The sequence below is a fragment of the Pan troglodytes genome, chromosome 6 (genome assembly GCF_028858775.2).
Source record: "Pan troglodytes isolate AG18354 chromosome 6, NHGRI_mPanTro3-v2.0_pri, whole genome shotgun sequence".
In the NCBI taxonomy this organism is placed as follows: Eukaryota; Metazoa; Chordata; class Mammalia; order Primates; family Hominidae; genus Pan; species Pan troglodytes.
Window position 1 is genome coordinate 53,092,464 of NC_072404.2, and position 12,350 is coordinate 53,104,813.

A 12,350-nucleotide genomic window follows, 5' to 3' on the forward strand; every position below is an offset into this window, starting at 1 on the left:
TGCACATCCATAGCTCATGTACTCTGTGCACCTGTGGAAATGGTGTCATGCTGATGCCACCAAGGTTAGCTACCTATATGTCATCTGGGGGGTAGCCTGGTTTCTACTGACCCATACTAATCTCCTTATCAAATGGTCATTTGGTCACACCCTTGACGTTCACTACTGAACATGCTATCTCATTTTGTATTAATGCCATACTGCCAGACTAAGAATGTTCCAAATCTTTAAGTTCTGCTTCTCTTTTCATTATAAATTTTGCCTTTAAATCATTTTCTCTTCTCACATTTTACTATAAGTAGTCAAGAGAAGCCACGCTACTCCTTCAACATCTTGCTTAGATATTTCCTCAGCTAAATATCCCAGCTTCATCACTCACATCACTCACAAGTTCTACCTTCCTCAAAACATTAGGGCATGGACACAATTCGCCAAGTTCTTTGCCACTTGTTTCCTTCAGTTTCCAATACGTGTTTCTCATTTCCATCTGAAACCTCATCAGAATGGCCCTTACCGTCCATATTTCTACTAACATCATGCTCATGACCACTTAGGTATTATCTAAGAAGAGTGAGACTTTCTCTATGGCTCTCCTTTCCTTCTGTGCTCCCAGCTGAATCCTGTTTACCATTAACAGCAATGTAGGCTTTTTTTAGCATGTACCTTAAAACCCCTCCAGCCTCTACACATTACCCAATTCCAAAGCCACTTCCACATTTTTAGATATTTATTATACAATATCCCTAGTCCTTGGTACAAATTTCTGTCTTAGTGCATTTGGGCTGCTATAACAAAAATATCATAAACTGGGTGGCTTATAAAAACAAACTTCAGTTCTGGACGTTGGGGAGTCCAAGATTAAGGTGCTAGCATATTTGGTGTCTGGTGAGGGTCCATTCCTCACACATGGCACCTTCTAGCTGTGTCCTCACACTGTGGAGGAGGCAAACAAGCTCCCTTGGGCCTCTATAATAAGGGCACTAATCCCATTCATGATGCTCCACCCCTATGACTTAGTCACCTACCAAAGGCCTCACCTTTTAGTACCTTCACGTTAGGATTAGGTTTCAACATGTAGATTCCATGGAAGAACACAAATACTAAAACCATGGCATAGTTCTACCAGTTAGTGAGTGGAGAATGTTAAATTCTCCAACTATAATTGTGGATTTGTCTATTTCTGCTTTCGACTTTATCAGTTTTTACTTTACGTACAGTAAGTCCTCACTTAATGCTGTCCATAGGTTCTTGGAACTGTGGCTTAACACAAAATGGCATATAAGGCAACACTTTTTTTCTCATCAACATTAAAACGGAACTATGAAGAAAGAAACATCATTTCCAGAATCTGCTGTAGGCCATTTCACTGAAAGTCAATTTCCAAGAGCCTATCAATTATTTTAAGTGAGGATTTTCTGTATTAAGGCTCTGTTGTTTGATGAGTACGCATTTGAGACCCTTATGCATTTCTGGCGGATTGATCCTTTTATCATCGTATAATGTCACTCATTGGCTCTAGTAATTTCATTTTCTCTACAGTTGACTTTGTTAACTGTAGAGCAAATAAAACTGTAGAGCAAATAAACTGATTTTATTACATTAATATAATGATTCCTCCTTTTAAAAATGTTTATGTACTATGTTTTTATATCCTCTTATTTTCAATCTACCTATGTCACCGAATTTGAAGTTTCTTGTTAGCAGCATGTAATTGGGCCATTTTCTCCCCACCTTGCCAATCTCTGTCTTTTGATTGATATAGTTGCTCCATGTACATTTAAGGTAATTAGTACGTTAAGGCTAAAGTCCACCATGTTATTGTTTTGTTTTGCTTCATCTTTGTTTTTCTGTTTCTATCTTCTTGTCTTCCTGTGGGCTAGGACCCATCTTTTAAGATTCCATCTTGATTTTTTAATTGCTATTGCATGTATCTTTGTGCATAGTTTTTGTAGTGGTTGCTCTGGTTATTACAAAAATATTCATAACATCACTATTTTTATCAACCTTTTACTACTTGTGTTGAAGTCTCACCTCCATATACGTTCTTTCGTATTTCTCACTTTTTCCTTTCATTGTCTTGAGTATCAGACGGTGGTGTAATATCTTTTCCAATCATCAGATGTGATTGATGACTTGTGATGAGAAGGAGGGTTTGTTGTATGACTCATGCTCTGCTCTTTTCATTCTTCTTTCTTCCCTCTGGATGCTCCAAGGTGCTTTCTCTTACCATTTCCTTTGTGTTTGAACTTCTTTTGTCAATCTTTAAATGTAGGCTTGCTAGCAACTAATTCTTTTCGTTTCCTTCATCTGACAATATCTTTATTTCCTCTTCATTTCTAAAGGAGAGTTTCACTGAATATAGAATGCATGGTTGATTTTTATTTTCTTTCTGTCCTTGGAAAATGTTGCATAGCTTCCTTCTGGCCTTTGTGGTTTCATAGGAAAAATCCACTGTCATTCCAATTGGTGTGCTCCTATTCCTATTCAGAATCCATCATTTCTCTGTGGCTGCCTACAGGTTGTCTTTAGTTTTCAGAAGTTTAATTACAATATTTCTTGGCATGGATTTTGGTTGTGGTTGTTGATCCTGTTTGGAGTTCACTTGGCTTCTTGATCTATACATGTCTTTTTGCCATATTTGGGGAATTTTTATCCATTAATCTTCAAATATTCTATAGCCTCTCTCTTCTCCTTTGGGCACACCAGTGATACAAATGTTGGATCTTTTGTTACTGTCCTACAGGTTCTTGTGGGTGTTCTTTTTCTTTTTTTTAGTTTATTTTCTCTGTGTTATTCAGATTGAGTGAATTACATTGTCGCCACAGTCACTGATTCTATCCTGCCATTTCCACTAGTCTACTACTGAATCCATCTAGTAAGATTCCTTCACTTCTGTTATTATACCTTTTAGCCCTGTAATTTCCATTTGGTTCTTCTTCATCACTTCTATTTCTTTACTGTGGCTTTCTATTTTTTCATTTCTTCAACAGATTTGCCTCTTGAAGCATTTTTATGATGGCTGTTTTCAGATCCTTGCCAGATAACTCCAGCAGTTGGTTCATCTTGACGTTGGCATTCATTGTCTTTCTCATTCATGCTGCACATTTCTTGGTACTTGGTATGAAAGGAATTTTCTATTGTATCCCATTTTACCTATTAGGGAATTCTGGGTCTTATTTAAATATTTAATTTTAGCAGGTAATTGCCCTGATTCTGTTTAGGGAGCAGGGCCTGGCCTGATTTGTGGCCTGTGGTCCCACTGACAGTTTAATCGTCAGAGCCTTTCAGCGTTATGTTAGTCTGCTTGGTTTATCAGGTACCTCTGGGGTCCCTGCTGATGTTACCTGAGGGACAGAAGGGGTGTCTCTCAGTGGGAGAGGGAAGCTGCCAGCACACAGCTATGAAACCTTCCTGGCCTGGTGTGTGTTCTGGTGGGTCCCCTGCCTGTGGGAGATGGAGTGTGTTTCCCAGGTGGGGCTGAGGGGGATCCTGCTGTTTTCTCCAGCCCCCCAACCCTGGACTCTCTGAGATGGGACAGAGAGGCTCCCTCGGCCAGATCAATCATTGCAGTGGAGTCCCTTTTGCTGTTTCCTCTTCCTGGTCATCTGGCTTGGTGATAGGCTCTTGGTGACCTATTTGTTCTGTTGCCTCAGGCCAGTCTTCACACTGTGAACTGATTTTTCAGGAATTTAAGGGCCACTTGTGTTTTTTCCACTTATCTTGTTTGCCAGTTCAACAGCCCTTCTGTCCAAATGTGTCAGATTTCACCAATCCCTGCATCATAAAATGTCCCTTCCCAGTCCAGGCCCCAAGTCTACCTGGAAAACTCCAATTCATCCTCTGAGACCAGCCCAACTGCCCCTGGTCTGTGAAGTGTGATCCCCAAAGCCATCAGGCAGGCAACCTACCTCCCTGGGGACAGGATGAGACACAGAAGCCCAACTGAGCTACAGACCTACTGTCCCCCAGTGGGCAGATCCAAAGTGTTCATTACACAATAGATCAATGACCCCCCAAGTGGACGGACCAAGGTGCCCACCACATTAATAGAAGGACGACCCCAGTAGGTAAGGCCCAGGTACTCATTAGGTAACAGATTGCTGAGAGATGAATGGGGGACCCATAACATCCTCCTGCAGCAAGTGGCAGGGGCCTGTCCAGCTGAGGTCTCATGGCCACTGGGTCTCTCCAACAGTCCCCAGGGCTGGCTCTGGTCGGGGACCTAGGCACATGTACACACCGTATGGAGCCCAGTAATTGTGACAAGTATGGTGTTCTTGGGAAGCACACTCCCTAAGCCACAGTGAAATCAATGCCCTGTCCACCTTTCCACCTTGTGTCATTGGTCAAAGGTCTGGGCAATGACTGGCTTCAAAGACTCAATGGGAGCTTCCTGTTGGACAAGATTTAATCTGCCACCACCTGCCCTCTCTTCTGCTCCAAAGCAGTAATACTGGGACCATTTCAAGTTCACTCTCCCAACATAGCTGGGGTGAAATATCTCTGTGTCTCCTCAGAGTGGAAAGCTACAGTCTCTGGGGGCTGACCACGCAGGCAGAAAACTGTGCACAGGGTGGCAGCTAACTGCCATCTTTATCTGTCCATAACCAAATGAGCCCAAAGCATTGCTTCTTTTCTGGTTTGGATCTGAGGGAATGAGGTTAGATGGGGTCCTGTGTCCCATCACCTGACTCAGGAGGGAGGGGACAGGCCCAAGAGGGCAGAGTCCGTAGAAAAGGGCAAACTCCCTTAAGGTGGAGAGGGAGGAGCCTTGGCTGGGGGAACAGAAGAGGCAGGTGACACTGGCTGTCTCCAGCATCTGTTGATGTATAAGTGAATCCACTAGTCTCAATATTCACTTTTAGTGCCCACTTCAATAGACACTGGGAGGTCCTTCAGGAGCTGGCCCACTTCAGGGGTGTGTTTCTGCAGCCAGTGTGTGTGTAGGGGTATTCATAGCAACATCGAAAACATGTCAGGACCCATTATCAACACTGCATTGTGGTTAATCTTCAAAGATCTTTGAATATAACATTTCAAAGGTCTCTGGGCAGAAATCTTAATATATTCCTGACAGCAAAACATTTGTGATTTTATAACTGAATCCACTGATTTGTAAACACACAGACACACATTCATGAACGAGCACACACGCAGACGCACAGACACATGTGGACAAAGATACATCTGTGCAAGCACATGCACACGTTTGCAGAGACACATACACAAAAATGCACACATGCACACGCATACACACATGTGCAAACTCACACAAACATACTTCAGGGTACACAAATACTGTCTCACGGAGGCTTACCAAGTTCATAATTTTATTATACTCTGAATAGAGATGATATTTAAAGAGCAGAGAAAATGACTATACAAAGGATTTATAGAACATTCATTTACATACTGGATATATTCTTTACAGTATCAGAAAAGTAAAAATATGCACTAACAAGGCAGAGAAGACGTTACAAGGTATTTGATGCTGAGAATAAATGCACAGTGACTTTTAACATGGCTATAGCTTAACACTGGAGGAATACAACAATACGTTCTTTTACTGAGTAGTTAGTAGGACCCTGGCTATAACATGCGTTGGGCACAGTTCGTGAACTCTCCGCATTTACTCCCCAGGGCAGTACGCGCCTGTCCAGCGGGAGCCCTGGAGACAAAATGCCTGGAAACGTTCCTTTTCCCGTGGCCCTAGAGCCGGTGTCCACGGTGGGGGCTCTCTCACGGTTTCTGAGCCCACAGTACAATCTGTGATGACACACAGCTTGTTCTGTTTAATGCACATGTAACACAAAAGGAAGAAAGAAACTTCCTATACCAGCTCTTCAGAAATCGTGGAAACTTGCTTCCTTTGGTTCCTCAGAGGGAGCTATCTGCTTGGAGCAAATTCCCCGATGCCCTTGACCACGTTTACCTTGTGTAAAAATCACACCTGGACAATGAGTTCAAAAAGCACGTTGGCAGGGCTTCCTGAATGCCGTCGAGGCATGGCTTCATGAGGGCCATCGCGGGCACCCCGTTGTCTCTGTGATTCCCTGGCAGGCTGCGTTTCTCAATACTGAGACCCTAGTTTGCTCTGACTTCTAAATGAGCTCTCTCATCCTTCATCAGAAGGATAAGGAACCTGGCCTGCACTCTTTGGGTTAAACATGGGTAGAGACCGTCTCAGGATGAGGACCTCTTGGGGAAAGTACAAACCTCTGCTCCCTGTGGCCACATTCCTGCAGTGGATGAAAAACCGAGATGCTAGAGGCCTCTGCTAAAGACATCAGGGTCAACACATGAGATCTGCTGAAAATGCCAGCACCTCCTGACAGTCATGCCACCACAAGTTAGAGAAGGAGGTCCACAACGACCAAGGCAAACATTTGGCACAGAAATGAGGCACTTGGTTTGGTGCATCAATAGGAGCTAAAAAGTGGAATGGTCCACCTGCTTTCACACACGCATACACGCACACATGCACACACGCACACACACACAACACCCACTGTGATTTGGCTGCTTCCAACTCTGCCTGTTTCTAAGTTTTCCTCGGCCCCTCACTTTAAAGCAGAGTTCACAAAGCACATTCCCAAACCCCAGCTCCCTGACAGGAGCTTGTGACACCAGTGTGGCCTAAGAATGGGGGATTTGACTTTTGAAAGCAGAGGAGGGAATTTCGGGCTGGATCGCAATCAGGACAGTCAGCATGCCTGCAGAGCACCTAGGCTGTGAGAGGATGGGGCCAAGGCCTTATTCTGATGTGGCCCAGCTCCATCTTTCACTCTGGGGATGTTCCAGGGTCACAAATTCCCCCAAACCTTTGACCACGAACAGATTCAAGCAGGAAAACCAGGGCATTGGAATGTTGAAATAAGCCTGAAATACACTTGATTCAGTGGCTTAGATGATGGCAAACAGTGGCACTCAAAAACAGCTTGTCAGTACCGGGGTTTCTTCTCTTTTTCCTCATCCTCCCTTCTGCTCACACATGCCACAACCACACATGGTCCCCAGCAGGAACCCCAAGGTGGCAAGGAGCAGCACAAAGAGGGCTGATAAATAACTTCAGGTCGTGCAGCTTCAGGCCTGAAGATGATCGAAAAGCCCATGTGGGGGATGCTGAGCTTAAATCCAGGCGTTTTCCATCCCTCCTGGACTCTCTCCATCAGAAAAGAAGTCATCCACAATCGGGGAAAAACATTCCAATGAGTAAAACATCAGGGTAGGTTGCTTGAGGCAAAGCCACCTTTGGGCGGCACCGCATATGGGAGACCCACAGTCCACTGCACACTCTTTCAGTGGCCAGGGGCCTGCGGTGCATCCTACATAGGGACAAGCCTCACAAAATCACAGCTTGGCAGGCTGCAGCATTTGACACTGGTACAATATAGCAATGGCAAATTATCATAAATAATTTGGCATAAGTAAAATATAAATTACATAGAAATAATATTTTTGTTCCTTCTTCTCATTTCTCCTCTCGGTCCTCACAGGCTCTCCCCAGCCCAGCTCGCCCAGCTCGCCCAGCTCGCCACAGGTGAGCAGGAGGCACAGAGCACTCACCATGGTGGGGTGGCATGGGGTCTCTAACGTGGCCAATTCTTCCCACCACCCCCATCCTCACAGCCCATCGCAAAGGCCCCTCGTTGTAGGCCCTGCTGTGTTCCAGAAGGGCCTGACTTGCGCAAACCTTCGTCAAACATACGCCCCCTTCTCAGTTTCGTTAGCATCTCCATCTTGGGAAGACCAAGGTGAGGGAAACCCCCGGCCTCGGGTGCAGCTGGACAGAAGCGCCCATGCGGATGGGCGAAGCATGGCAGTCACTCGGCACCTCTGCCTCAAGGGCTGGGGATTCCTCATCCCCTGGAATGCTGGTGTGCCAGGGACGTGGGGACCACCTCGTGTTCTGTGCTGTTTCCTTGCATGTCCCTTTCCCATGGGGACCCTAGGAGGTGGGGTGCACCCATGCCCAGCTTCTTCTACCCAAAAAGCATGTGGCTACAGAGATGTGTCAGATAAGTCACTTTCAGGAAAGGCCAATTCACGGTGATGTTGTTTGTTCTTGTTTTTGCAGAGCTGGAAGATCCTCTTTCCCCTCATGGGCCTGGAATGTCAGGGTTACTAGTTTGGTAAAAAGTGGGGGCCCCACCCTCACCCAACGGCTGTCTCCAGGGCTTCGAGAGGCATCGGTGGGTCCAGGGAGGGAGGGGGGTTCTCAGACCTTCTTTGGGGAACCAATCATGACCTTTGATACGAAGTTGACAATGGCACTGGCAGGCTGCTCAGGGTCATGCTCTGCAAACAGGTGGCACACATTATCCGTGGCACTGCCCTGCTTCCGGGCCACGAATCCAAAGACTCTGCCAAAGGAAAGTCCAGTCAGAGTGGTCAGTGTCCCACAAAGTACCAAGCTTCTACTTCCTCCAGCTGCCAGCGGCACTGTCAGGAGGAATTTTAAGTGGCACCTATCAAAAATCAACCACGTGCCCAGCACCCTGCTGGCCACCTGTTCATGCACTTTACCTCCAGCCTTCACAGACCTACAGATGGGGATGTCTGACTCTAGCTCTGCAGTGAGGACCCTGAGGCTGAGAGGTGAGTGCCCTGTCCACAGCCCCAGGTTAGGACCTGAATCAAAGCTGAGGCTCAACTTCCTCTATAGATGCTTCCCCACGCCAGGGCCAGAATCTCCTGGGCACCTGTCCCTGCAGATTCCTGAGCCCCAGTCCTGACATACTGGACCACAGTCTGCAAGGCGAGCGTCAAGGGACTCAGGGGCTCCTGAGATGATGCCAGAATGCAAGTCCTGTCTGGACTTCGACACTCCCACCCACTGGGACCGAAGGGGAAATACACTAGGCGCTCCTCTCGGGCCTTGGAAGCCTGCATTACAAACTACATAGACTTCAGGGAGCTGTTTAAAAAGAACAGCCCATCGAATTATTTTTCTTAGAAGAATTAGAGCCATTATCTTAATAGGCTTTTATGAGTCCTGCACTTCACACAATAATGACCATATCCCTATCCAAGTCCTGGGCAAAGGACTTTCTTCTCTTTCTTAGAAAAATGAAGGATTTTTTTTGTTTAAATTTAGCAGTTTCCACATCATGAAGGGACCAGTCAATGACACTCAGGTAACCCCAATACAGTCACAAATTCCAAGCACATGAAAGCCCGTGTTTCTGCTACCAGCCAGAGTGGGAGTGTGCCCAGAACACAGTCCCCACCGGGGAAGCCCAGCTCGTCAGTACCAGGGTCTCTTCTCCTTCTCCCCGCTTCTGCTAACGCATGCACTGAGCAACTTCCTGGACAGACAAGCCATTTGAAAACAGGATTCCAGGGAAGGATGCCTGTGATCAGGCACTGTGGTCATTAAATCCGGGTTATGCCGAGGAAACCAGGCTGGGGGAATGCAGCCCATTGTGCCTCCAAGTGGGAGGTTAGGATGAGGTCCCTCAGCTGGCCCTGACAGGAACACTGGGCCAGGAATGAGCCCAGGCCAAGCAAGGCCACGGTACTCAGGGAGCCAGGGAAAGGTGTGCTTATAAAAAGGGAACTCTAAGCCGGGCACGGCGGCTCACACCTTTAATCCCGGCACTTTGGGAGGCTGAGGCAGGTGGATCACCTGAGGTCAGGAGTTCGAGACCAGCCTGACCAACATGGTGAAACCCCGTCTCTACTAAATACAAAAAATTAGCTGGGCCTGGTGGCGGACGCCTGTAATCCCAGCTATTTGGGAGGCTGAGGCAGGAGAATTGCTTGAACCCAGGAGGCAGAGGTTGCAGTGAGCCAAGATCGCGCCACTGCACTCCAGCCTGGGCAAAAAGAGCAAAACTCTGTCTCAAAAAAAAAAACTCTAACAGCTGCCTGGACTGGCTGTGGAGCAACGGTGTGATGAAGGCCCTCCTCCGTTGCATTTGGTAAATTTGGAACACCCGCTTCATCCACACACCTGCACAAAGGGAGCAATTCCTTCTAGCTGTGCAGACCTCAGCACTGCTGAGCCCATGCATTCCCAAATGGCCAAAAAGGCTATGCCATCCATCTCCCTGTATCTATGCCACAGTGTTATATGACACATGTAAATATTGCACATCCAGCCAACAGCCGGCGGAAAAGTTAACAGCATCCAGATCCTTGTCCATAATGAGAACACTTTTACTTTTTTCTTTTTTAAAAGAAATTGTCATGGTGTAGTCATTTTCTTATAAGGCACCCCCTGTGCAAATCTGGAAGAGAATTCAACTTTGGAGTACAACTGTAGACAAGGAGAGAATATAAAGAAATCTCAGCAACTTACTTTGAGGAAGGGCCATCTTTGATCCACCTTGCAAATTAAAGAGAAAAACAGAGGTTAATTTTTTTAAACTAAAGGATAGAATTAAGTACACTCCTTGCTCAATAAAAATGCAAATTTCTTACTTCCTGTCTTGTGGGTCCAAGGCACAGAAAATCACACTGTTCACGGGGTAATGCCTCCGGAAGAAGAGCCTGTTGGGACATGGGGGAGAGAGGATGGCTCCTGTTACTAGGGCTTTTGGGTGATGGGGGATGCACTGGGCGGGCTCTCCCATACATGAAGATTCTTCCAGCAGAAAACATTTCATACTTTTACTCATCACTTGGAGAGAAGAAAGTGTGTGCTCATTCAAAGTCAACAGATGTCATGAAGCTGGGCAGAACAGTTGTTACCAGTAGACGGAAGCACCACACAGGCTGAAACTGTCAGCCGTGTGGAAGGCGGGAATCGGGTCAAGAAGCCCTAACAAGCCGGGTGCAGTGGCTCACGCCTGTAATCCCAGCACTTTGGGAGGCTGAGGCGGGTTGATCACCTGAGGTCAGGAGTTCAAGACCAGCCTGGCCAACATGTGAAACCCCGTCTCTACTAAAAACACAAAAATTAGTCGGGTGTGGTGACATGTGCCTGTAATTCCAGCTACTTGGGAGGCGGAAACAGGAGAATTGCTTGAACCTGGGAGGCAGAGGTTGCAGTGGGCTGAGATCGCTCCACTGCACTCCAGCTTGGGCGACAGAGTGAGATTCCATCTCAAAAAAAAAAAAAAGCCCGAACAAACTGGAAAAGCTGGTAGGGTGTGAGATGGACACAAGGAAGCACCTCTGGCCCTGCCAGACACTGCTGGCTGCAGGATCGTGGGGAAACCACTAACAGCCTCCAGGCTCCGAGCCTTGGTTTCCTCACCTGTGAAAAGTGGATCATGTTACCAGCCCACCCCTTCCACAGGACAGACGCCCAAGTCAGATGCAGTCACAGGTCTGAGAGCACTGAGTGAACAATAAAGTGCTGTGCAAGGAATATTCCTTAGGGAAGGACTCCACATGGTCACTGATACGACCCCCATAGAGACCTCCTTCCAGGCTCACCTGACAGCCCTTAGTCACTGACATGACCACCTGGGGCATTCTCCTCCGGCTCACCTGCCCAGCCCTTCCTTCCAAGAGTGCTATCCACCCAGTCCACATGGTCCCCAGAGGATGCCCAACTCAACACTCTGCTGTGTCCAGGCTGGGCCAGTCTAGCTGGCTTTGGGGTCACCCCTCTCCTTCTGGGAATGACTCTGCACCGGCACAGGGTAAAGCTCATCTGGAGATGAAGAGAGAGGCCAGGAGATAGGCTAGGGCAGAGGCAGAGCCTGGGTGTGCTTCAATTCAAGGTGACCCTGCAGCCACCTGCAGCCCCTCTCAAACAGGTGCCTTTTAAGGCTGATTGTTGGTGAGAAGATCCCCCTTTTGTCTAGAATTAGCCAGTCTGAACTCAAATGCTATCTCTTACAGTATGAAAGATCTGAACTGATGTGGACATGACCCATCTCCAGGGAATATAAAGAATACAGGGAAACTAAAGAGACACAGAAAAAAGACACCTCTGACAAGGGCACATAGGAACAGATCCTGTGAAGAAATAACATATCTTCCAAGGGCAGCGGGGAGGAGGGAACAGTCAACATTGTGAGGGTCCTTAAGGAGCCCAACCCTGACCCTGAGTCTACCATGTCGCCAAGCTATGCCTCCAGACCCTGAGTCCACCATGCAGCCTAGCCATGCCCCTGCCCCTGACCCTGACCCTGAGTCCACTAGGCAGTCTAGCCATACTCCTGACTGTAAGCCTGAGTCCACCAAGCAGCCTGGCCATGCCCTGAGCCTGACCCTGAGCCCACCAGGTAGATGATCCACATCCCAAACCCTAAGTCCACCATGTAGCTCCGCTATGCCCCTGACACTGACTCTGAGTCCACCGTGCAGCTGAGCCACACCCAACGGGAACCCTGAGTGAGCCATGTAGCCGAGCCATGCCCCTGACCCTGAGTCCACCATGTAACTGAGCTATG

At 47.3% G+C, this 12,350-nt stretch overlaps 1 protein-coding gene across 7 annotated transcripts in view; it reads right to left on the reverse strand.

The window, feature by feature from the left end:
• Positions 1 to 5,313: 5,313 nt before the first annotated feature.
• The window catches only part of TNS3 (tensin 3), a 308,216-nt gene continuing 301,179 nt past the window's right edge, over positions 5,314 to 12,350 (reverse strand). For all 7 annotated transcript variants that reach the window (XM_016957426.3, XM_519088.9, XM_016957425.4 and 4 more), the window contains 3 exons: positions 10,426 to 10,494; positions 10,304 to 10,330; positions 5,314 to 8,363 (listed from right to left, as the gene is read on the reverse strand). In XM_016957426.3, the coding sequence (XP_016812915.1) occupies positions 8,219 to 8,363; positions 10,304 to 10,330; positions 10,426 to 10,494 (241 nt within the window). In that variant the 3' untranslated portion in view covers positions 5,314 to 8,218. The remainder of the gene's footprint in view (positions 8,364 to 10,303; positions 10,331 to 10,425; positions 10,495 to 12,350) is intronic.